This window comes from Lepidochelys kempii, chromosome 8 (assembly GCF_965140265.1).
Source record: "Lepidochelys kempii isolate rLepKem1 chromosome 8, rLepKem1.hap2, whole genome shotgun sequence".
NCBI classification, from domain to species: domain Eukaryota; kingdom Metazoa; phylum Chordata; order Testudines; family Cheloniidae; genus Lepidochelys; species Lepidochelys kempii.
The window spans coordinates 41,331,290-41,358,189 of record NC_133263.1 but is presented as its reverse complement, the minus strand read 5'-3'; the positions used below and the strand labels follow the sequence as shown (position 1 = coordinate 41,358,189).

Below are 26,900 nucleotides of genomic sequence, written 5' to 3'. Positions count from 1 at the left end.
AGCTGTGGGCTTTCTACTCTGGCCTTTAATTACCTGTGTTTGCAGGGCTCTGAAAAGCATTGGTCTGTATTTCCTGTCCAGAGGCCTGTCAGCGTCTGCTGGAGGTTACCCCTGGTGAGCCCTCAGTCCCCAGCACCATAGCAAACTGACAAACAGGCACATCAAATTTCATAATCATCACTCTGAGAACTCCCCCACTCAGCACACATAGCAAAGGCTGAAGCTGGGGTTCTGAAAGGAGCTGAGGGAGTTAGGTGCCCAAAGCCCACTGACCTTTGGGTGCCTAATTCCTTTAGCTGCTCTGGAAATCTCACCTCACCGGGCATGTGCACAAGAGACTAAACCACACAGGCAGCAGGACTGACGTTTCCTAAGCCCTAAGAGCTTGGCCTTGCAACCTAAGTAATGTCCTTGTGATGTAGCATGTAACATGTAATAGAAACTGTGCTATGAGTATTCACTGCAAGCACCCAAGGCTTCCTTACATGTCAGCGGTAAAGAGCTGGAAGCAGTTAGAAACTCCTATATCAGAGGTAGAACCTAGAGTGAGCTGGGAGTCAGCATACTGCTGTCACCGGTCTGATCAGGCTCCCCATGATGGCCCAATAGGCTCAGGGGAATCTAGCCTCTGGATCCCCAGATGTTTTAAGCCTCTGGAGTCTGAACAGAGCTCAGGCTGACCCAGTCTTTGGGTCCCTAGACACACTCGTGAGGTGAAGACCTTCTGTCTAGCACCCCTTCCTGGGAGCAGAGACCACACAGTCTCCTGCTCAGTCCGTGGAACAAGGGTTGACTGTTTCAGACTCCCCCTGTAACTTAACCACTCCCTGAGGGTGTTAGCCTCCTGAGTTAGTTTAACTTTCTCAGGGCACATGGTAAGTGTAGCATACAACACACAGAGACACTTACACAGAGTTTAACACATTATTGCATTTTACTGAATCACCGAAGATCTACACAGATCCATACAACATGCAGGCCCCCCTGCCTCACCCAGCTCCTGCAGCAATTTCCCTCATATTAAACTTGTGGAAAATGGCAGAATTGAGACCAGCTTCTGTAACCTTCCGATCTCCTCTGTTCAACAACTCCGTGGTCAGTCTCAATAGGTGACCACAGAGTCCTACCAGGAGACTTCGTTGCTACAAGACCTCTCCCACGATAAACCAGTTCTCGTGATTGGGAGCCAGTCTATTGTTTAGAGTGATTCCATTTCAATGGTGAAGCACCTGAACATCGATAACCCTATTTCTTTATCGTTTTGCCACCCTCCTTTGGAATTCCAGTCCAACATGGAGGCAAACAGACAATAGAGAAAGCAAATGCAGGTTGCAGCTTGGCAATGATATACACAGAGAGTAAATCATCTCACATAGAATTCATAGCTTGCATACACAGATTTCCCAAATCCCCAGAGAAGGTCCATTCCCCATGAGAAAGCAATGGCTGAGGCAGTCACAGGCCACCATTCTGCACTACTCCAAATCGGGGCACTCCCCCAGTGGGGAAGGAGAAGTCAGCCCAGTGAAGGAGAGGGCTGCTCCCCTGCCCCTCCTCAGACCTCTCAGGGATGTTTTACATGAAATTAAGATTCTGCGCAAGAGGAATGGGGAGTGGACTGACCTGCAGGGAGTGGAAGTCAGCAGGGACCAGATTCAAACTGTAAGGAGCCACTGGGAACTGGCCAGACACTTTAAGACTATACTGCTCTCCCCCTAGAGCACATGCTGTCTGGGTGACCCCCACTGAGAGGGGCCCAGCTGCAGCCTGGGGTGGGTTCTTTGTGAGCACTGCCTTCTTTCTGGAAGGGGCCAGCCTGGGACGCAGGGCAAGTCTCCATGCAGCTGGCCTTACGTATTACATGGGATCAAGGGCTCTGAGCCTCTGCTTGTCCAGTGATGGGCTGGGCTGGGGAAGACCCCTCCTGCACCAAATCCATAGGGAAACCACATGTGGACAGTCTGTGCACCTTTCTCCCCCAGCATTTAGCCAACCCTGAGTTTCCATTTCTCAGGTTTTGCTGTTGTCCAACACTGGTCCCCTGTGCCATCCCATCCTGGCTATCCTCACCACAACTGGGAGTGCAGGGGCAAAGTTGTTTAGTGTCTCATGCATGAGTCCCATGTTGTCCAGTGCACTGCATGCAGGGTTTGTGTAGAAAGAAGCAAGACTCATTTATTTAGCTGGATCCATGGGTGGCAGGTATAATAGGCCAGAGAAGGCTCAGCCTCCCCAGGCAGAGCCGCTGCTGCAGGACACCAGGTTGTGGGTTTTTGCTTATTATTATGTGCTATGCAGGTTCCAGGGCAGCTGAGGTGGTGGTATCTGCTATTCAGCTTCCTTGGTTAATCAGTAATCTCCCTGGACTCCAGAGAGATTACTGATGAACCCAGGAAGCTGAGTAGCAGATACCGTCTCCTCAGCCACCCCAGAACCTCCATGGAGCATATAAAAAGCTCAGCATTCTTCTGCTCTGGGTCTGGGGGTCTTGAGAGGTGAGGCGCACTGCCTTTCCCATTCTCCAGCCTGGGGCTAGGACCAGCCCGGGGCTCAGGTTGGCCAGCCCCAGGCTCGGGTTGGTAGGCCAGCTGGCACGGCTGGGGCAGCTAGGGCTGGCCTGGGGCAGGGGTCGGTCAGCTGGTCAGCACAGCTGGGACTGGCCTTGGGCTCAGGTGGGTTGGCCAGCACAGCTGGGGCCAGCCCAGGTCTCCTCTGGTGGTGGGAGGGTTGGGGGGATGACAGCCCACTGTTCTGCTGGCCCAGGGCTTCTCCAGCCATGGGAGGGGAGGTGGGGAGCTCAGGGCTCCTGCCCTGGGAGTGGGGCCTCATCCAGAAGGGGTGGGGCTGCGGAGCTAGCCTCCCCGAAGGTGGGGGTCCACCCACTGCCCGTGTCTGGATCTGAGATAATGACACCCCAATATAGGGAGCCCTGTGGTTTGCTTCAACTTTTAATCATCCCAGAGAGCAATTTACTGGCCGTGTGTCCTGGTTTGTGTGGACACTACTTTAAACAAAAGAGAACACTTTCCAGTGTCTCACTATGTATTTTGTTAAGATCCTGCTTTTCTCTGTTAAGTGTTAGGCCACCATCCTCAGGTACAGTGTGGTCCCTTTGTTCTCTCACCATTTGGTTTGTTGATTCTAATAAGTGTGGTGAAGTCATTGTGACCCTGCCAGCCCACGACAGTGCAGCCCTCACCTTGCTCAGCATTAGGCATATGTTGGCCCTGCTGGCCTCACTTCCTGGCCCACAGACAGTGAGTTCTCACTGGACCAGGAGTCTATTACTATGTATTTGGGATGTGTGTGTTTGTGTGTGTGTGTGCACATGCATGCTGTAAGTATGATTGTACCAGTACTTGCCTATGTCTGTGTATGCAGGTTTCTGGAAATGGCAGTAGGGGCCAAGTTCAGTGATGACATGAACAGTCCTGTGGGTTGCCTATTGGCTATACATTGGAAGGAAAGGTGTGAGCGGTAGGCAAGTCTTGGCATTCAGTGAGTGAATAGTAAAAAGCTGTCCCAATGAGAGGTTGCTGGAAGCTGTGTAGCAGAAAAGGTGGCTAATGAGGAGTGTAAACTAACCCAGACAAGGCCACAGAGGCAGTGGAGTTACGGCAAAGAGGAACTTCAAAATGTACCCTATGAGGTCACATTCTATGGTCAAGGCATGTACATTAACACCAGTTCCATTGTGTTAGAATAGCTTACCAGAGCCCGCTGCTCTTCTCCCCCATAGGTCATCACTGGAAAAATTATCTGGGTTCATTTTAAAAGTTCTTTATCCGTATTTGAATGGCTTCCAGTGAGGGAGAGGTGGCTCGCAGGGTCTCAGGGTCTGGCCATCCCAGTCTAGTTTCTAACCATCCTAGTCATCAATCTCACATTCCTCTCACTCTCTCTGGTATGCACACAGGAAATCCTTTCCAAAAGTGACCCTTCTGTCCTTTACTTTTCAGGAAATGGTGGGGATGGGAAGCACCAAGCAAGCCTGGGTTCTCAGCAGATGCAAAGAGAGTTTCCATCACTTGCACTTCCAAGAAATCTATAAACATAACCTGGAAAAGCCATGTTCTTCAGTGAAGGCTGAGCAGCCCCATGATCCCACTGCCCGGGGTATCTCCTGTGTTGAGACACTGTCATTGTGATGGATCATAGTCACCCTGAGCACACAGGAGAGGCTCATGCCCCAAGTGGCAGCTGCACCTTGGTTATGTGGGCTGTGCTCTGGCTCCTGATAGTCACTCTAGAACAGGGGTCAGCAACCTATGGCATTCATGCCAAAGGCGGCACGCAAGATGATTTTGAGTGGCACTCATACTGCCCGGGTCCCGGGGGATCTGCTGCTAGCCTGGTGTCCTACCACCAGCCCCCTGCCACTTGGGGTCCCATCCGCCAGCCCCCGCTCAGCCCGCTGCTGCCCCAGGGTCCCAGCCACCAGTCCCAGGCACTCTGCTGCCATCCTGGGGTCCCAGCCGCCAGCCTGGGGCTCTGAAGCCACCCCCAGCTGTGGCCTACTGGCCCCAGCCTGGGGCAGAGAGGGGTGCAGACAGGGGCAAGAGGGGGAGCAGCTCAGCACCCCCACCTTAAAAATTGTTCCAATGCCACTGTACTGGGATATTTTTAAGTCCTGATTTGCTGCTTACATCACTATCATGTCACGTGGAACATTGCGTTTGACGTTGTGCTGTTTTGACATCTGTTGCAATTTTTTCCCCACTGTAAGTTGAGGGGTACATTTGACAAAATATCAGCTCCTAAGAAAGCAAAGTTAGATGTCTGTTCATTTCACTTCACAGCAACATTTGGTGACTAAGTCGTGGCAAGGTTTTGGTGCGCTTTGTAAACTGTTTTGATGCAATCAAGGCCTTTTTGCCGGAAAAAGGACAAAACTACCCCGAACTGGATGATGACAAATGGCTGTGTAAGCTCATGTTTCTAACTGACGTCACCGCTCACCTAAACGAACTCAACCGCTGTCTCCAGGGTGCTGGGCAAATGGTTCTGGATCTTTATGAAACCTGGAAGGCATTTGTTGTAAAACTAGCAGCTTTTTGTCAGGATATTCGAACTTCAAATTTCTGCTACTTCCAACACATAAAAGAACTATCGACACGTTGCACTGTCAGTGTCGATGAGATTGGAATGTACATGCAAGAACTGGAATCAGAATTTTCTGAGAGATTTCAAAATTTCCAGCGATTTGGCCCAATGCTTTCTTTTCTAATTAAACCTGAAAAGTTCAACAAAAGCGACTTGGATTTGTCTGTATTTCAGTGGACGGGTGCTGAAGATTTCGAAATGCAGCTCATTCAGTTAAAAAGCTCAGAACTGTGGGCATCAAAGTCTGGAGATTTGCGGAGTGCACTTAAAGCTACCGAGAGAAATCATGAGGCCTCTATTCTGATCTGCTGGACGTCCCTGCCAGTGAAATTTAACTGTTTGAAGAAAATTGCATTTGCAATGCTTTCAGCATTTGGATCCACATACCTGTGTGAACAGGTATTTTCACACATTAAATCTGTCCTCTGTCCCTCTTGGAGCCGGTTAACAACTGATCACTCAGAAGCCTGTGTGCAGCTTAAACTATCCAAATATGTGCCAGACTTTGGAAAACTCAGCAAGGAAAAGCAAGGGCAAGGATCACACTAAACTGATAAGATCTGCATTTTAATTTAATTTTAAATAAACATTTTAAAAACCTTATTTACTTTACATACAACAAGAGTTTAGTTATATATTATAGAGAGAGACCTTCTAAAAATGTTAAAATGTATTACTGGCATGCGAAACCTTAAATTAGAGTGAATAAATGAAGAATTGGCACACTACTTCTGAAAGGTTGCCGACTCCTGCTCTAGGAGAAGCACTTTAGCAATCACCTCCTCTGCAGTGTGGGCCCAGTAAGTACCCATAGCAGCAGGGGAGCCCACAAAGCTCTATGGAGTGGCCCAGGCCTGCCCCTGTTTTAATAACAGAGAGTACAGCTTGTGGAGTCGACAGGGGAAGGGTACCTAGGAAAAGATGGAGCTGTGCACGCTGGGACCCCTTGTCTGTGGATACACCTCCATGCCTCATATGGGCTATGGAAGCTGGATCCATTTTATTCACATTTGTACAGCCCCTGGTGGGACACAGGTGAGAACCCGCTCTGTAGCTACAGGGTTTGGCTACTAGGGGCCAGCAAAGCACAAGATAGCAGATCACAGGGTAGCCCAGGGTCATCCTAAAAAAGCCAGGCTTGGTTGGTGCTTTCTTATCCTCACCCACTGCTAGCTAGAATTCCATGTCTTACAGCAGATGTCCTAGGTTCCTAAAAATTCATCTGATAAGACAACACCCAGTTAGGCTGAACACCACCTCAGTGTCCATAGACTCTGGCCTGGTCTGAAGCCAGAACCAGATTATGGTATACACACCACAAGACTGTGCAGAGGGCCTTGGCTGCTGTGGTCGCATGGTTACAGCAGAATCTCAACTTTCATTTAAAGGGGAAAAAAGTGTTTCTAAGTAAATTTTTAGCCCTCATGGTTTCAAATTTTTTTTTAAGAAGCTGGAAAAGGTGATTTGTGTGTAACTGATGCAGTGAAGCTACCTTAGTCTGCCAAGAGCCTGAGTCCATAGCTCTGAGAGGGGGGAACTGTCCTGCATGTGCCTGTCTGCAGAGAGCTTGAGCCTGTCACTGAGTAGGGGGAGCTGCCCCAAGTGTAACTGATGCAGCAACATTGCCTGAATTTGCAGAGAACCTGAGCTCATTGCTCTGAGAGGGGAAACTGTCCTGAGTGTGACCGACACAGTGACTCTTCCTGTAGCTGCAGAGTGGGGACTCTGTCGGGAGGGGTAGAGCATAGTGGGCCCAGGCCCCAACCCCACAGAGATACCCAGCAACTGGAGTAAGTATGGGGGAGCCCTCCTTGCACCCAGCTGCTCCCAAGGGTCACACAGTCACTTCTGAGGGGGAAGGGGGCCTATGCTGCTGCCCCTGCCTGTCTTGAAGGGATGCCCAAGTCACTACCACTGCCACTTATGCCACTCTGGCAGTATTAATACTACTGTACCAGGCCATCTGGAATACTGTGTACAATTCTGGTCACCCGTATTCAAGAAAGATGAATTCAAACTGGAACAGACACAGAGAAGAGTTACTAAGATGATGAGAGGAATAGAGGACCTATCTTATGAGTGGAGACTGGAAGAGCTTGGCTTGTTTAAGTCTAGAAAAATGCAGGCTGAGCAGGGATCTGATTGTTCTCTATGAATACATCAGAGAGATAGACACCGGAGAGGGAGAAGAGCTGGGTAGGAAGCAGTTCAGGGGAGGAATATTGAGGGCTGGGAGAGTAAAACCCTGAGCTGCTAAATTGCTGGTCCCTGGATTGGAACCTGGTGTAGAGGTGAGCTCAGGTTCCCCTACAAACCACTGTGGGAGCAGTGTGCTGGAGCAGCCTCTTTGGGGGCTGGTGGGGACAGTCTGGAAGGAGACTTTGATAATACCCCAGAAGGGGGGAACCTTCAGTGTGACTTGGTTGGGGGACTAAACCACGAAGAGGAAAGTGCTGCAGTTCTGTGAGCATGAGGGGGGCATGGAGTGAGTGGAACAACAGGCTGAGCAACTGCAGGAAGGAGTATCAGATCATGTGGTGAGCTAATCCCCAGATAGGCCACAAAAAGGTGCCAAAGTAGTAAAATGATGCATCCTGTTGCATTCATTCTTCAGTTGTTTAGTTGGCCACCTGCAGGGGTCAGGAAGGGATTTCTCTTCCCTCTGTGTATTCTGTATTGTTGGGATTTTTTTTAAAAACTCCTTCCTTTGAAACATTAGGGATGGCCATGTCTAGAGATTGGATGGGGAGGGCCATGGCTCTGAGGTGGTGCCAAGCATTCTCTCTCTGAAGTGTGTGGCTGGCTGGTTCTTGCTTGCATGCTCAGGGTCTACCTGATCATTGTGTGTGTAATCATAGAATCAGAGAATATCAGGATTGGAAGGGACCTCAGGAGGTCATCTAGTCCAACCCCCTGCTCAAAGCAGAATCAATCCCCAATTTTTGCCCCAGATCCCTAAATGGCCCCCTCAAGGATTGAACTCACAACCCTGAGTTTAGCAGGCCAATGCTCAAACCACTGAGCTATCCCTCCCCCCAAAGGGAGGGAGGAAGGAAGTTTTCCCCCAGATCAGACTGGGGGATTTTTCACCTTCCTCTGCAGTGTGTGGGTCACTTGCCAGGATTATCTGGGTCTAACTCACTTAATCATTTCCCTGCCATTGCAGGCACTGAGGCACTTCGGCCCATCCTATTCTTTGCCTGTGGAACATCATAGTCTAGTCTCCTGTGGGCTGTAAGATGTTGGTTGTATTTGGGTTGCTGAGTTTAGTGTGCAGGTGCTAGGGGGTGCAGTTGGTCTGTGAGGTACAGAAGGTCAGACTAGATGATCTGGTGGTCCCTTCTGACCTTGAACTCTGACTCTATTTGGGCAGGCCCATGAGGGCCCCCTGGTGGGGTATAGTTGGGGCCCAACTGCCTGAATCTGAGCCTGTCTGAAGCTGTACAGCTGTGCAACAGTGGGCATGAGGATGCCTGGGTGTGTGCCTGAGAGAGGCTGCAGACTTTGCCCTTGTCAGACCATTAACACTGGCCTGCTCTAGACCTAAAACTTAGGTCAATCCTAGCTATGGCCTCTGGAGAGGTGGGTTTACTACAGCGACAGAAAACCCCCTTCCACGGCTGTAGTAAGTGTCTACACTCTGGCGCTACAGTAGGGTGACCAGATGTCCCAATTTGTTTAGGACCATCTTGATTATTATGGACTTTGTCTTATGTAGTATCCTATTACCCTGTTTACCCCCCCCCATCCTGATTTTTCACACTTGCTATCTGGCTGCCGTGCCGTACCTGTAGCATCTGTAGTGGAGACAAGCCCACACAGACATTTGGCTGTGCACTGTCCCTGAGTGATGCTACCCTGCCCCTTTGGGAAAGGCAGCACTACTGAACAGAGGCTAGCCAACACTCTGCACAACATTAAACCACCTGGCACATTCCCATGACATCCCTGCAATGTAGTGAACAGTTCTGTAGCCAGAATTTCAGTATTTGTAACATTATCATGGCATGAAAAGTTAAAGTTCCCTGTGACATCTGTTTAAAGGGGACATTTTAAGTCCTCTAAAATTGATATGCCTAGTCTGATTCCTTTAAAATTTGGTGTGACTCAGGAGGATGTAAGACAGAGTTACTATTTCAAATTTGGAATCATTTGAGCCAGGGGCTCCAGACATACAAGCCCCCAAAATAGCAATTTAAAAAAAAAATTCTAAGTTTGTTTGTTTCCCCAGAGCTAGAGATCAAACTGAGACCATGTTGACCCACAGCAATAATCTGTTGCATTTTATCCCAATTGGGTACCCTCAACTTCTGGGGACCCAATCTGAGAACAGGTATCTAGGAAAAAATACATTTTTACACTGCACCAATACAGAAAAACAGCTAGCGGGTTTCTATTCCCACCATTTTATGTTTTAAAGATCAACTCTTGTAAGTGCTTTTAAAACTTGATGGTTAATCACATTGCTTTGAAATTTGGTGTCTTATTAGGGCACAGAGAAGCACTAGAGCCCAAAAGTTGGGGTAATTTGAATAAGGGCTTCCTTCTGCTGCCTTGTACTGTTACCCTGAGAGTAGGGTGACCACCAGACATACCAATATTAAGGGCCTTGTCTTATATATGCAACTATACCCTATATGGGAGAAGGACTTGGGATTGCAGCAAGGGGCGGAGGGTTATGGGGAAAGGAATAGATGGTTGGTAGGGTAGACATGTTGGGGGCTCTGAGGGATGCATGGCACCCTCCAGCTCTGCCAGTGCAACTCAACCTTACTGCACCTCAGCCACCCTGCAGCCTCAGCTCTGACAGTGCACCCCAACCTTTTCCCACCCCACTGCTGTGCCAGTGCACCCCAGCCATATACCCCAATGTCTCTGCACTCCAGAGCTCTGCCAGTGCACGCCAAACTTCCTGCATCACAACCCCACACAGCTCTGCCAGTGAACCCCAACTGTTGCTAATGCACCCCAACTCCAGGGTGGCCTGGGCACCCTTTCCCCTGCTCTTTGTCCTTTAATAGAATGGAATCCTGTGGTGAGATTCAATGGGTTCAAAAAATAAACAATAAAATAAGGAGCTACAATGAAAATGAAAAATGTCCTTTATAAAAAAAAAGGGGGGGGGGAGGATAAACCTCCCCACTTTTCATCTGGTAAGCACAGATGGGGGAGGAGACAAGGAAGGCAGGCCATGGAGGAAGGAAAGTAGTAAGGCTAAACAGCTTCAAACTGGGGTGTGTGTGTTTTTTTGTGTGTGTTTGTTTCCCCCCGCCCCCAGTACGTTAGCTGAAGAGAATAAAGAGAGCGGGAATGTGAAGTATCTTTATCAGATACAGCCCAGTCATGCTGGGGCAAACCAAGAAGAGCGGACTATTGTCTGGTCCATCTGTAGTATTGATCACATGCTTCTGGACGTGTTACTGTGTTGGATGTACACATTTAAAGCAATTGTATGGATACCATTTGGCCTATAGATTTCATAAAGGAACTTATGGTTAAGTAATGTCTCATGGAGCCCTATCATAAATAATTCCAACACTTTGGGCTTGAGACCTGGTTTTAATTCCTGGCTGTGCCACAGACCCTCTGTCTAGCCTTGGGCCAGTCACTCAGTGTCTGGGAAGACAGTTCCTGCCTCACAGGATTGTGAGGTGCCCTCATTGCGGCAATGGTGGGGAGGGCTTAGACACAGTGCTGTCTGGCTTTCTCTTGCCACATGGGGATGTGCATGTGATGTTACACTCTATATTCTTTATGAAAATATGCTTACAATATGATTGTCATAACTAAGATGACTCATGTAAGTTATCATTGGAAAGGTTATGATTTACTGAATGTGCTTATCGAATTTGTATGTATCATTTCTGTACCTAAAGTTAGGAATATGGACTATGTAACAGTTACAACTGGATGTGTATTGGGAAGACACCCACCAGAAAACAGGCCACCAAATTTGATGGGATGTTAGGAAGAAACAACAAGACTGTGAAGATACTAATCTCCCTTTCCTGGGAGGCATCCTGGGATGTAGCTGTGACAATACTAGGTCAGGTGGTCTTGTCACCTGGTACTAAACATTATCTTGGACTTCTTTTAACTTTCCACTAAAAGAAGGGGGGGGCAAGTTTGGGAAACAAGACTCCCGCTGTATGTGTCAAGGTTCCTTCCCCACTCTGAACTCTAGGGTACAGATGTGGGACCTGCATGAAAACCCCCTAAGCTTATTTTTACCAGCTTAGTTTGTACCTTGGGGAAGTTTTTAACCTATTTTACCTTTTGCCCTTGGACTTTATTGCTGCCATCACCAAGCGTCTAACAAATATATAACGAGGAAAGAGCCCGCTTGGAAACGTCTTCCCCCCACCCCCCGCAAAATCCTTCCCAAACTCTACACCCCCTTTCCTGGGGAAGACTTGATAAAAATCCTCACCAATTTGCATCGATGAACACAGACCCAAACCCTTGGATCTTAAGAACAATGAAAAAGCAATCAGGTTCTTAAAAGAATAATTTTAATAGAAGAAAAAGTAAAAGAATCACCTCTGTAAAATCAGGATGGTATATACCTTACAGGGTAATCAGATTCAAAACATAGAGAATCCCTCTAGGTGAAATTTTAAGTTACAAAAAGACACAAACAGGAATATACATTCCATTCAGCACAGCTTATTTTATCAGCCATTTAAACAAAACAGAATCTAACGCATATCTAACTGGATTGCTTATTAGCCCTTTACAGGAGTTCTAACCTGCATTCCTGCTCTGGTCCTGGCAAAAGCAACACACAGACAGAGAGAACCTTTTTCTCCCCGCCTCCAGCTTTGAAAGTATCTTGTCTCCACTTTGGTCATTTTGGTCAGGTGCCAGCAAGGTTATCCTAGCTTCTTAATCCTTTACAGGTGAAAGGGTTTTTCCTCTGGCCAGGAGGGATTTTTTTTTTAAAGCAGAAGAGAATTTTATTTGTGTTACACTTACAAAGAATCACCAGAGAGGATAAAGCAAAACTATGCAACAAAACAAAAGCAAACAGAAGGTATAACACAGCAGCCTTCAGGAGGGAGAAGTGTTCAGGCTAGCCTGGGCCCAGAGCGGGGGGGCTTCCTCGACACTCGTGGTCTTCCACCCCCTCGAGTTACCTAGTGCCACGCCCAGTGTCACCGATTATTCCTCTCCTGAGAGTGCCCGACAAGATGGGCACAGCTGCGGGGTGGGTGGTTTGGGGTGGGGGTGGGGGATTACACCCACGTGTTATAGGACCCCTCCTAGGTGACAATGATGATGGTATCCACAGCGGCAACGGCTGGGATTGGGGTCTCTCGCTCTTCCCCTCAATCAAAGGGTCAGACGGAGGGAACCGGACGGGGTCACCGAGCAGAGAACCTTGGACAGCGCCCACCGCTCCTCGAAGGCGTCAAGGGAGTCGGTAGACGCCGCCCAGAGGAACTCCGGCCGGATACGTGAATGTACTGAGGATCGGAAAACGGCCCTAAAATCGCAGGACGCTTCATTAGCCAACCTCCCCTCTCTGGTTTTATAAATGGCTGTTTTAGCTAGGGCTAGGAGGAGGTTAACCAGGAGATCTCGCGATTTTGTGGGGCCACGGATGGGGAGTGTGTAGATAAAAAGGTGAGGGGAAAAGTGGAGCCAAAAGAGTAATAAAATATTCGTGAGGAGCCGGAAAAGGGGCTGCAGTCTGGCACACTCTAAATATACATGTGCCAGGGTTTCCCTCACGTTGCAAAAAGGGCAAGTATCCGGGATGGGGGTGAACCGTGTCAAAAACACGCCCGTGCTCACAGCTCCGTGAAGGAGCCGCTAACTAATGTCCCCGACGGGCCTCGGGACCAAGGTGGAATACAGGCTGGCCCACCGAGTTTGCTCACCCTCCAAAGGTGGCAGGAGGTCCCGCCACTTTGTATCGGGGCAGGACACCAGGGTGTGGGCGTGAAGGGTGTGAAGCGTGAGTGTGTATAAATATTTCCGTGGCGCGATTTGGAAGCTGACCGGCTGCAGTTCATGCAGCTGGCTTGCAGTGAAAGGGTGAGGGGTTTGTTGGGATCTATGGGGTAGGGGCCCAATTGAAAGGTCCGGGGGGCCTGGGGTAGAGGGTGGGTGGTGTGCACCCTCGCACAGGGCTCGATTGAGATAAGCCTGAGCAGCGGGCGTCAAGGCGGCCTTCACCTCCTGAAGTACGCACAGGGGGGTACAAGGTCTGGAGAGCCCCATGCGCCGAGTGAGCGTCAGGAGATCCAGCCAGTCTCCCCGGTCGTAGTCCAGGAGGTCTCCGACTCTCGTGACTTCCGCCAGGACCAAACTGTGGCGCACCGACTCCGCCACCTGCACATGGAGCCAGGAGGGATTTTAAAGGTGTTTACCCTTCCCTTTATATTTATGATAGTATGTAAATCTTATTTCAGGGTGGGGAGGGGTGAAGGCAAATGGAACTCTCCTCTACTGCCTACCCAAGAAGGACGACTGCTGAAAGAACCAGAAGGGACAAAGGAACTAATCTGAAGGAAAAGCGGGAGAGAGTCCAGATTGAGACAGGAGTCCAGTTTTTAAGAATAATAACTGGAACTCTGAGCTACAGAAACTCTGCATCCTGCATAAATTCAACATTTAGGGTGAGAAATTACATTTTGTAACCTGTTTCAAGCTTAGTCCCTGTGTTTTATTTTATTTGTTCAGTAATCTCCTTTGTTCTGTCTCTTACCACTTAAAATCTGCCTCCTGCTGGAAAGGAGCTAGTCTCAGCCCCTCCCATATTTGGAAGCTCACTGCTTCCCTGTGTTACAGTCACAGGGATCCTCACCCACCTCAGTGGTTTCTGAGGTCACATCACCCTTTTCTGGGCTGCCCTCTGGGACACATATCCTTATGTTCCCTAGAGTGGGTTTTTTCTCTGGTTCACCTGCAACTTGTTGGCAGCTCACAACCTGGACAATTTTCTCCTGGGCAAGCATTACACACACCCCCCCCTCCCTTCCTGAGGTGGTGTTGCCTCCAGCTGCAATGCAGGAGTTGGTCTGAACCACCCTCCCACCTGGAAGCCTGTAACTTCCCCCTGCTGCAGAAGAATCAAGGAGACTCTTTCCCATTCTTTCAAGCAGTTCCTGAGACCTTACCCTTTCCCTAGGGGGTCCCAGCATAAAACTCCCCCCTGCTGCAGGCAAATACTTTAACCTGAGCTACATGGGAAAAAATAGTTACCAAGAAGCTGGTCAACTAGGAGGTGTTTCATTACCCCCACAGTCAAAATACTTTCCAAACCTTCCCACATGGATTTTTAGCTAGTGGTATGAGGAATCTGCTTTTGTCCACCCCCACAATCTCTGCCATTTGGCCAGGCAATATACTGGCTTCTGGAACTGCACTCAGCTTAACCAGAGAGATCTGAGCCCCTGTATCCCTCTGCCCCAAGCATTCCCTGCCATCAATTTGGCCAACCTTAACGTGTTCCATATCTGGTTCTGCAGAGGCTAATCTCACAAAATCTGTATGATAGGTTTCAATTGCTTGGGAGGTTTCTGTGTTGAGGACAGCAGAACTAACGCGAGCTGTTGGTTGCTTGCTTCCTCCTAGTACAGGGCATTTATTCTTCAGGTGATCAGTGGAATTACACTGGTAGCACCTTTTGGGCTCCTCTGGATTGATAGGAGGTTTGGGATGGGAATTACCAGTAAGAGGATGCTTTTGGAAAGGGGAATGTCTGGGCTCCCAACCCCGCTCCTTCTTCCTATGGATAAAATGGTACCCTCCCTTCCCACCAGGTTTAAATAACTCTTTTGGCCATTTGCTTTCAATAGATGCCTTCGTCTTTTCTAGGCAACAGCTAGAGATGCCATCTCATCCACAGACTTTACTGCTGCGGGCAGCCTGTGGACAGTCAATGTAAACAAACTGTCTCATGGCCCACCACCGGATTACCCTGACAGGCCGCAGATTGCCCACCACTGGTCTAAAGCATCCTCAATGGGCATTTCACTGAATACACTTAAAACTTTACCAGTTAATTTTGCAATCAGGGTAGAAACTCTCTTGGCATCAGGGGTTCCATGCACTGCACACAGCCTTTCAAAGGTAGTCAGATATCAGCAATATCTTCTGCCTCGTATGCAGGACATAAATGGTCCCAACTGTGGATTTTTGGAGTTATGGGAATCGCTGGGGTCAGTGGGTTCTGGTTCTGCTTCTCTAGCAGGTAACAGTTGGTGTTTTCACAGTCTTTCCTTCTCCTTTATCTACAGTTCTTTCAGTTGTAATAATCCCTGGTGCTCCCTCTCCTTTTAAGAACGTAAGAATGGCCATACTGGGTCAGATCAAAGGTCCATCAAGCCCAGTATTCTGTCCTCTGACAGTGGCCAATGGCAGGTGCCCCAAAGGGAATGAACAGACAGGTTATCATCAAGTGATCCATGCCCTGTTACCCAATCCCAGCTTCTGACAAACAGAGGCTAGGGGCACCATTCCTGCCCATTTCTGCAACCTGCAGCCTAAAAAGCTGCAACTTCACAATAGCTTTACTGCTTTCAGTCATTTTCCTGCTTTTCTGTCCTTACTTTTTTCATAAATATAAAGGGAAAGGTAAACCCTTTAAAATCCCTCCTGGCCAGAGGAAAAATCCTTTCACTTGTAAAGGAATAAGAAGCTAAAGGTAACCTCACTGGCACCTGACCAAAATGACCAATGAGGAGACAAGATACTTTCAAAAGCTGGGAGGAGGGAGAAAAACAAAGGGTCTGGGTCTGTCTGTGTGGTGCTTTTGCTGGGGACAGAACAGAAATGGAGTCTTAGAACTTAGTAAGTAATCTAGCTAGATATGTGTTAGATTATGATTTCTTTAAATGGCTGAGAAAATAGCTGTGCTGAATAGAATGAATATTCCTGTCTGTGTGTCTTTTTTGTAACTTAAGGTTTTCCAAGAGGGATTCTCTATGTTTTGAATCTAATTACCCTGTAAGGTATTTACCATCCTGATTTTACAGAGATGATTCTTTTTTTTACTTCTATTAAAAGCCTTCTTGTAAGGAAACTGAATGCTTTTTCATTGATCTAAGATCCAAGGGTTTGGGTCTGTGGTCACCTATGCAAATTGGTGAGGATTTTTACCAAACCTTCCCCAGGAAGTGGGGTGCAAGGGTTGGGAGGATTTTGGGGGGAAAGACGTTTTCTCAGGAACCCAGATAAAGTTTGGTGGTGGCAGTGGAAGTCCAAGGGCAAAGGGTAAAATAGTTTGTACCTTGGGGAAATTTTAACCTAAGCTGATAAAAGTAAGCTTAGGAGGTTTTCATGCAGGTCCCCACATCTGTACCCTAGAGTTCAGAGTGGGGAAGGAACCTTGACAACTTCACTTTCCCAAAATAAACAAACAGAAAATAACAAACCAGTAGCCTCGTCCTGACTGTCCTTAGCCACCACACTTAAAGCCTCACTTAAAATCTTTACACCAATGTATGAAGTGCAAATCTTGCTCAGTTCAACAAGCTATGTATTTCACGCTGCTTTCTGTGCTACTATGTGGGATCCCCAGGGTGCAGCCTGGGACTGTGGGACTGCTGTGCCACCTTCGCTCTCTCCAGCCTGGGCTGTCTCTCACAATGCCTTGCTAGTGACCAGCAGCAAACCCCTCCAGGCACTGTTATCACTCAGCACAACCACATGCGGAGACCCCAAACCCAGCTAGATTGTATGAATGCTCCCAGATCCACTCATGAATCACACAGAGAAAGGCACCAGAGCCAAATCCTCCCAGCACTGTACCCCAGGAATATACCGTCTTGCACTACTCAAGATGAGCAGTGCAAATTTATTAATTGGTTCACCACTTCATCAATGAAAAGTGGATATCCAACAGCTTTTGCAAAACCTGAGCAGATTTGCCACACACTTCATACAAACTCACTGGTAAAGATAAACATTTGTATTGACTATAAAAGGCAGATTTTAAGTGATATTAAATGATAGGCAAAAAGTCAGAGTTAGTTACCAAAAGAAATAAAAAATAAGCATGCAGTCTAAACTCTCACCCCTATTAGACTGGGCAACATCTAGATTAAGCAGTTTTTCTCACCCCACGGGATACTGAAGTCCTTAATATACAGTGTGATGTTTCATTCCATATTCTTTATGAAAATATGCTTATGATATGAATGACATAACTGAGAAATACTTTGAGATGGATTATGTGAGATATCATTTTAAAGGTTATGATTTACTGAATGTGATTATCCAATTTGTATGTCTGTATCATTTCTGTATCTGATGTTAGGAATATTAATTATGTATCTGTATTTCAAATGTGTTACTTTGAATGTCACCCCCAACCAGTGCTTCAGGTACAACAATGGAAAAGCCGAACAGGGCTAATGCGCCATTAGCAGAAGCAATGGACTGTGAAAGAGCTTAGTCTTCCTGTGGATGCTGGAGACAGCCTACGAAAAATGGCTGCCACAGCCCTGCAGAGACATGGGTTTTGTCACCTGATACTAAATATTACCTGGGACTTCTTGTAACTTTCCAAAGGAAGGGAAGGGGGGTCAAGTTTGGGAAACGAAGGATTCCCACCTTATGTAAATCATATTTAAGGGTGGGGAGGAAGGCAAATGGGACTCCTCCTCTCCATGGCTGTCTGCCCAAGAAGAAAGTCTGCAAAAGCCACCTGAAGGGAAGGCAAGGGAGAAGTCCAGACTGAGACAGTGGTCCAGTCTGAAAATGAATATAACTGGAACTCTGAACCACAGAAACTTTACCGCTTAAAATCTCCCTTTTATAGTTAATAAAATTTGTTTTGTTAATTATTAAACCCAGTTTCTGTAATTTCTAACTAGGGGGTAGAGCAAGAAGCTGTGCATACCTTCCTCCACATTGAGAGAGGAGGTGGATTTCATAATATATCTTTAGGTCTGCACACCTGGATGCTGGGGCAAGTCCCTTAAGCTGAGCCTTCCCAGAATTGATCTCAGTGTCTGCTTTGTTCTGCAGTTGGGGGTAGCCCTGCCTGCATGTGTGTTGGAGCAGGCTTAAAAGCCTGAATCAGCAAGACAGGTCAAAAGGGTGCCAAAACTGGCTTAACAGGCGAGTTCAGTGATATCTCAGCACATCAGGTGGCCTCCTAGGGTATCCAACCTGTCACATACAGGTTTGTTCCTTAACCTAGGCCAATCTCCTGTGTTGGAGTCTTGTCTTCTCAGAGTCTTAGTTGCTTGCAACATAGGTGGAGGTAGGAGAAGGACCAAGCATAGGCCCTCTGTGTTCGATTTTATACCCTCAAACCATGTGCTTGAAAAACACAAGTCCAAGCATGTCTGCTGAGTCCCCAGGCAAGGTTGAGCAATTCCCCTGGTGTGGCCTCATGCAGGTGAGCCATTGCGTTGTAGCTCCCTTGCTGGACAATGGTTGTTGATGGGTTGTTTCACACCCCACCCGGGTGCTGGTTACTTTCCTTCTGTTGCCTCTGGGGAGCTAATATCTGGCTGATTCCCCAATTTACAGCATGTTTTAGTGACAACCATAAAACCCAAGTCTCATAACTTCAGATGCATTAGTGATATACATATATGGATGAGAAATGACTTTCAGCAGATCATAACCTTTCCCCTGATACATATATAGCATGCCTTGTAAGGTAAGATCACAATTATATACAGATGAGGAATATGGGGGGTTACAGGGTGCTCCTCCCAAAGTACAGAATGTCACACTAATCTTTTAATCAATCTCATAGCTCTTCTTTGAACCGTCTTCAATGTATCAACATGCTTCTTGAATTGTGGGCACCAACATGGCACTAGTGCCAAATATGAGGTAAAATAACCTTTCTTCTCCTTGAGATTCCCCTGTTCATACATCTAAGGACTGTAACTTCTCAGCTGGACAATGGCTGGTGATGTGTGTTCGGCACCCACCTGGATGTTGGTTACCCCTTCCCTTGTCATTGTCTCTGGAGAGCTAGTATCTGGGCACTTCCCAAACCCACAGCATATTTTAGTGAAAACCATACAACACAATTCTTATAATTTTATATGCATTTTATAGGCAGCAGTTCTGCGGAAAAGGACCTAGGGGTGACAGTGGACGAGAAGCTGGATATGAGTCAAATATGTGCCCTTGTTGCCAAGAAGGCCAATGGCATTTTGGGATGTATAATTAGGGGCATAGCGAGCAGATCGAGGGACGTGATCGTCCCCCTCTATTCGACATTGGTGAGGCCTCATCTGGAGTACTGTGTCCAGTTTTGGGCCCCACACGACAAGAAGGATGTGGATAAATTGGAGAGAGTCCAGCGAAGGGCAACAAAAATGATTAGGGGACTGGAACACATGAGTTATGAGGAGAGGCTGAGGGAACTGGGATTGTTTCTTCTGCAGAAGAGAAGAATGAGGGGGGATTTGATAGCTGCTTTCAACTACCTGAGAGGTGGTTCCAGAGAGGATGGTTCTAGACTATTCTCAGTGGTAGAAGAGGACAGGACAAGGAGTAATGGTCTCAAGTTGCAGTGGGGGAGGTTTAGGTTGGATATTAGGAAAAACTTTTTCACTAGGAGGGTGGTGAAACACTGGAATGCGTTACCTAGGGAGGTGGTAGAATCTCCTTCCTTAGAAGTTTTTAGGTCAGGCTTGACAAAGCCCTGGCTGGGATGATTTAATTGGGGATTGGTCCCGCTTTGAGCAGGGGGTTGGACTAGATGACCTCCTGAGGTCCCTTCCAACCCTGATATTCTATGATTTATTATACACCTATTTTGATGGAACAATGGCTTTCAGCAGATCATAACCTTTCTCTTGATACCTCTCATGGCATGCTTTATAAGCAATATCACAATTATATGTTAATGAGGAATATGAGGGTTACAGGGTGCTCCCCCAAGGTATAGAATGTCACAACAGTGTAGAGTCATGACAAGGTCACCCAGCTGTGTGAGCTACATCTTTGCTTGCCTGAGGATCCACAAGAACATGCAAAACCCACTGTGAGCCCTGGAGCTCCAGCCCCATCCTAAGCACAAAGGAAATCAAATGCTCTCTCATATAGGCATCTGCTTCAAATGGGTGGAACTTGGTCTGTGGGATGAGTTTTGGAGACTGGATTTTTTTTTCCATTTAGAGACCTAATCATAACCCCTGCACCCCTCTACACCTAACTTCATGACCCCTTAGCACAGGGGTTCTCAAACTGGGGGTCAGGACCCCTCAAGGGGTCACAAGGTTATTACATGGGGGTTCGCGAGCTGTCAGCCTCCACCCCAAATCCCACTTTGCCTTCAGCATTTATAACGGTATTAAATATGTAAAAAAAGTGTTTTTAATTTATAAGGGGGGTTACACACAGAGGCTTGCTATGTGAAAGGGGTCACCCATACAAAAGTTTGAGAACCACTGCCTTAGCAGCTCCAGAATTGCACACAGCCCCTTTCCAAGCCCCAGCATACCTTAAAGCCCCTTTGAACTGATAAGGTCCCCAGGAGCCCCTGAGATTCCTTCTGCGTCACAACACTACGTCTGAGTCAAACAAAATTGGCACTGCAGGTGGGATTAATGACTCCTCAGGCCACTTTGATTCTGAATGAGAGGGTCCACATAGGGATTTTAATGCAGTTTGACTAATTCACTTTAAAAGGAAATTTGGACCCCATGTAGACAAACCCCTGCCTTAGGCTTATTCTTGGTAAGCATACTGATAAAAGGGAATATTTCAAAAGCTCTACATCCCATTGAAAGTCAGTTGGGTTGGAATCCTTAAGTGCCTGAATCACCTTTGAAAATGGGACTTAGGCTTCTAAATCATGTAGGCACTTTGAAAATGCTCCCCATAACCTACTGTGCATACTCATCACACAGTTTTCAGAGGTTCACAGCTCAGACAAATCAGATGCTTCCTTTGGATGTAGGGTGCTGCTGTTCAATGAGTGCTGTCTCTATGCCATCTGTAACCTGCTAGCCTCTCGCTGGGCTGGTTGTGACACTGCTCAAAGAGAAGTCACAAGAATTGTTTACATTCTATTCATGCTCAAAAATGGTAAAACCATTTTCCCTTCAATTGTCTTTTGAACATCCTCATCAAGCAGAGGCCAACGTCCCAATTCTCCACTGACTGACACTCCCATGTCTTATTTACACTGAGGCCCCCATGTCCTGCTCTGACTGCAGAAAGACGGCCTAAGTTACATTTATACTCTTTAAGGCCCCTTGACACTGGCAGAGTTGTGAAAAAAGAACTTGTTTGTATATGAGAATTTGGCCCTGTGTTGTCATTTACACTTGTGTAAAGGGGGATGGATAGATTTAAGCTGCAGCTACATACATACAAAATCTCCTAGCAAAAACTAAATGGACAGGAAATTTGCATCAGATTTGTGTAAATTATTTGGTAAAGTGGGGAGTCCCTAGAAGAGTCTATTTTTTAGCTGTTAGTTTTAAAGAGTGTCCCAGAGCATGGCGAGCCCAGGGTCAGCTCTTCTTCATACGGAATAGATTGAGAGCACAATTTCTGAAACTGTAGACACTTGCACAAATCGGAGGTATTTTAAAGTTACAGTGTAACTTGGCCCCCAATATGGGGAGGAAATTACACACAAGTATAGAGAGTCTAGAGGGTTTGACCAATGCCCTATGAAAAGAAAGATGGGCTTTCTATCACATATTGCCAATATTAGTCCTAAAATCTTTGTTCATATGTATGCATGCAGAACACCTATTAGAGCAGTTGTTTCTTAATTAATCACAAACATGTTAGAAAGGAATGGAGCAAGTTGGCCATCTGCAACAGCTCTGCCCTGGGGGTTCTTAAAAGAACTAGCGATGGGGGGTGGGATTTTCCAAACACAAAGTGACTCTTGGTACAGGGGTCCCTGTGACTTGTGCTCTGACATCCTTAGGAGCTTCTGAAATTCCCAGCTGACACAGCTAAGACAGGCATTTTCCAGCCAGGGACCTGCAAATCCAGCCCCATTCTTTCTCTGTAAAAGTGTTTTCTCTCTGACCTCAGGGAGCAACCTGGAAAATTCTAACATGGCCCATAGCACGAGTGAAGTACCCCAAGTAGGATAGGATGAGAACTCTTGGAAATGTGGTTATTAATAACAACAACAACAACAAAAAGAGTGAAATAGCTGCATCAGAACTATGCCTTGTCAGAGGGGCTGGGGACTATGGATTTGGATAATGCACATTCTGAGAGAAATCCTGAAACAGGGGAGGACTTTGAAACATTTTAGAGCAAGGCTATTTCTTAACAGCCACAAATCACATTCTGATCTCATGAGATCATTGCATTAAGCCTGACTTCACAAAAAGCAATACATATCTTTTTCTCCTTGTGCCTAATCCTGTATAATGGGTCACAAATCTGTAATCTACAGGGGAAACAGCAGACTTGGCATACACAGATCCCCCAGTGTATTCAATGTCTACAGCTATTTACACAATAGACCCAATCCTCCCCGATCTGAAAAGCCCAGCTTCAGATCTGCAGTTGGGATTGTGAAGAGAAACACTTTGTAAAGATTCATGTGTTTAGCCAGGGAATCTGCCACTGGCCAGTTCACTAGTGTAACTGTTGCTTTCTCAGGTTGTTCCAGATGCAGGGTCAGAGCTCTGTATTCAGGGCTAGATTGCGAGCTGGACAAGATGTCTGTGCAAGGGAGGAAGAAGGAGTGAGCACTAGCCTGGTATGCTTGCACAAGCTAGCCAGCCATGTCCTGTCAGAGTCAGCCACACACCTGTTGACTCCCCACTTCCCGCAGTGGCTGTGTGGGTAGGGTCAGGGAATGGGCTGAACTTTGGTTGCCTTCTGCTCAATGAGGTAGGTCTGCTCCTTGCACATGTATGGGGAGTGGGGTCATTTGTTGGTAGCCTTGGCCAGCACAAGTGAATGTCCCCTACACAAGGAGGAAGCAGGAAGGAATTGTGACTATACCCATGCCTAGGAAATGACGGTATAACGCCATAGCTCAGGAGTGTGAAAATCCACACCTCTGAGTGATGCAGTTAAACTGACCTAGCCCCCCTGTAGAAAGCGCCTAGCACCCGCCTCTCGGGGAGGTGGGGCACCTAAACTGGGAGATGGGAGAAGTCCTCCTGTCTGCGCAGGTGGTATCTTCACTTCAGCGCTACAGCAGAGCATTTTAAGTGATAGACAACACTCAGAATGGTGTTTCTTGAAGCACAAGCCTCCAGGGTTACGTGTGGGGTCTCTCACTGACCCCACTCCCACAGTGTGGGCATCAGTCAGCTCAGGATCCAGCCCCTGGCAGTACAGCCCAGATCCCATAGACTCCCCGCGAGCTCCGGGGCAGCCGGCGCCGGCAGGACCTGTGAGCTCCGGGGTAGCCGGCGGGCCCGGCGAGCTCTAGCCCTGGGTCCGGTCCGGGGCAGCCGCCCGGCCCCGCACCGCTAGCTCCGGGGGCTGGGGGGCCGGCCGACCCGGTCCGAGGCAGCCCAGCTGCTGGGCTCCGGGGCAGCCGCCAGGGGGTCTGGGGTCCGGGTCCGGGCTGCAGCTGCCCTGCCAGCTGGCTCCTGCGGCGCAGATAACAGTCAGAGGCAACATACAGGGAAAGACACCCTCCCGCTGCTCTTTGGAATAATCCTGAGACCTGCTTTTGTCTTACATGCTGTAACTGTCCTTTGTGAGGGGCAGGGCAGCATGCAGGACCTTGCCTCACGCCTTGCCCTCCAACACAACACAGGGCTAAGCGTTTGTATGTTTAAATGCCCCATCTAATTTAAGAAGTTGAAGCAATCTTGCCTGTAAATCAATAAGCATCTTGTTTTCTGCACGAACACCCATTGTTCTCACCTCTCCAGACATGTGTGTGGCAAGGCAGCTAATCCTTTGCACATTTTGTCGAGCAGTTATTTCCTCAGCTTTGAGCACACCGTGGGAGAAGGCAGGACGAGGCGGCTCCAGCTCTCTCTGATACAGCTTTCCCCTCTCCGGGCATATATAGAGGCTCTCTCTGCCCTGGAGCTGAGCCAGACTCTCCAATCACACCCCACAGAGTAATCCCAGCTGCGGAGCAGACAGGGCTCAGCAGACTTTAGGGAATGTGAAGCCGACGGGCTTTGGTGTTCATTTTATGTTCCCCAAACCAGCGCATGATGACCAGTTTATTTCACTGGCATGAGATCAGATAACCAGACCTGAAGGCTGGAAGATGGTTTGTGTGCCCTTAAGATTTCGCAGGGATGTCAGGCTCCTGCTGTGAAAGCACTCTCCCTGACAACTCTTAGCGCTATCCTCTAGGTTCCTGTTGGTGAAAGTTTTCAGAGAAAGGCTAATCCCCACAGACAGCAGTTCAGGGTTCATTCCCCTCAGAGTTACTTGTTGGCAACACAGTGCAAACTCCCCACACAGCCCCTCCCCATGTACCCACCACTGTGCAGCAGGACCACTGGGAGAGGGAAGATAGGCTTCTTTCATGCCGACTCTGTCACCCCACTGCCTGGCCTGGGAATGCTGGAGCCAGTTCACCCTAATGGGAGCGGCGACAACTGGCCATGGAGATCTGGACCAATATGCATTGCACATGGTGACTATTAATTATTGCAACTGATTGCATGCAGGTGTATGCCATCCCACTGGAGTAGAATCATAGAATATCAGGGTCGGAAGGGACCTCAGGAGGTCATCTAGTCCAACCCCCTGCTCAAAGCAGGACCAATCCCCAACTAAATTATCCCAGCCAGGACTTTGTCAAGCCTGACCTTAAAAACTTCGAAGGAAGGACATTCCACCACCTCCCTAGATAATGCATTGCAGCGTTTCACCACCCTCCTAGTGAAAAAGTTTTTCCTAATATCCAACCTAAACCTCCCCCACTGCAACTTGAGACCACTACTCCTCGTTCTGTCATCTGCTACCACTGAGAACAGTCTAGAGCCATCCTCTTTGGAACCCCCTTTCAGGTAGTTGAAAGCAGCTATCAAATCCCTCCTCATTCTTCTCTTCTGCAGACTAAACAATCCCAGTTCCCTCAGCCTCTCCTCATAACTCATGTGTTCCAGTCCCCTAATCATTTTTGTTGCCCTCCCCTAGATGTTTTCCAATTTTTCCACATCCTTCTTGTAGTGGGGCCCAAAACTGGACACAGTACTCCAGATGAGGCCTCACCAATGCTGAATAGAGGGGAACGATCACATCCCTCCATCTGCTGGCAATGCCCCTACATATACATCCCAAAATGCCATTGGCCTTCTTGGCAACAAGGGCACATTTTTGACTCATATCCAGCTTCTCATCCACTGTAACCCCTAGTCATTATCTGCAGAACTGCTGCCTAGCCATTCGGTCCCTAGTCTGTAGCGGTGCATTGGGTTCTTGCGTCCTAAGTGCAGCACTCTGCACTTGTCCTTGTTGAACCTCATCAGATTTCTTTTGGCCCAATCCTCTAATTTGTCTAGGGCCCTCTGTATCCTATCCCTACCCTCCAGTGTATCTACCTCTCTTCCCAGTTTAGTGTCATCTGCAAACTTGCTGAGGGTGCAATCCACACCATCCTCCAGATCGTTTATGAAGATATTGAACAAAACCGGCCCCAGGATCGACCCTTGGAGCACTCCACTTGATACCGGCTGCCAACTAGACATGGAGCCATTGATCACTACCTGTTGAGCCCGACAATCTAGCCAGCTTTCTATCCACCTTATAGTCCATTCATCCAGCCCATACTTCTTTAACTTGCTGGCAAGAACACTGAGGGAGACCGTGTCAAAAGCTTTGCTAAAGTCAAGGAACAACACTTCTACTGTTTTCCCCTCATCCACAGAGCCGGTTATCTCGTCATAGAAGGCAATTAGATTAGTTAGGCATGACTTGCCCTTGGTGAATCCATGCTGACTGTTCCTGATCACTTTCCTCTCCTCTAAATGCTTCAAAATTGATTCCTTGAGGACCTGCTGCATGATTTTTCCAGGGACTGAGGTGAGGCTGGCTGGCCTGTAGTTCTCCGGATCCTTCTTCTTCCCTTTTTAAAAGATGGGCACTACATTCGCCTTTTCCCAGTCATCCGGGCCCTCCCCCGATCACCATGAGTTTTCAAAGATAATGGCCAATAGCTCTGCAATCACATCTTCCAACTGCTTTAGCATCCTTGGATGCAGTGCATCCGGCCCCATGGACTTATGCTCATCCAGCTTTTCCAAATAGTCCCGAACCATTTCTTTCTCCACAGAGGGCTGGTCACCTCATCCCCATGCTTGCTGCCCAGTGCAGTAGTCTGGGAGCTGACCTTGTTCGTGAAGACAGAGGCAAAAAAAGCATTGAGTACATTAGCTTTTTCCACATCCTCTGACACTAGGTTGCCTCCCACATTCAGTAAGGAGCCCACACTTTCTTTGACTTTCTTCTTGTTGCTAACATACCTGAAGAAAGTTTTTGAAAAACGTAGGGGACAATTTCCTGGTGCAAGTGCTGGAGGAACCAACTAGGGGCAGAGCTCTTCTCGACCTGCTGCTCACAAACCGTGAAGAATTAGTAGGGGAAGCTAAAGTGGATGGGAACCTGGGAGGCAGTGACCATGAGATGGTGAAGTTCAGGATCCTGACACAAGGAAGAAAGGAAAGCAGCAGAATACGGACCCTGGACTTCAGAAAAGCAGACTTTGACTCCCTCAGGGAACTGATGGGCAAGATCCCCAGGGAGAATAACATGAGGGGGAAAGGAGTCCAGGAGAGCTGGCTGTATTTTAAAGAATCCTTATTGAGGTTACAGGGACAAACCATCCCGATGTGTAGAAAGAATAGTAAATATGGCAGGTGTCCAGCTTGACTTAACAGTGAAATCCTCGCTGATCTTAAATACAA

The 26,900-nt window shown here is 47.8% G+C and overlaps 1 protein-coding gene across 4 annotated transcripts in view; it reads right to left on the bottom strand.

Moving 5' to 3' along the window:
• The window catches only part of RGS5 (regulator of G protein signaling 5), a 75,172-nt gene extending 51,124 nt beyond the window's left edge, over positions 1–24,048 (bottom strand). For 2 of the 4 annotated variants that reach the window (XM_073356200.1, XM_073356204.1), the window contains exon 1: positions 23,896–24,047. In XM_073356200.1, the coding sequence (XP_073212301.1) occupies positions 23,896–23,939 (44 nt within the window). In that variant the 5' untranslated portion in view covers positions 23,940–24,047. Of the gene's footprint in view, positions 1–23,895 lie in introns of all 4 variants that reach the window. The other 2 variants (XM_073356201.1, XM_073356203.1) reach the window with 2 other exon arrangements.
• Between the last annotated feature and the right edge of the window lie 2,852 nt (positions 24,049–26,900).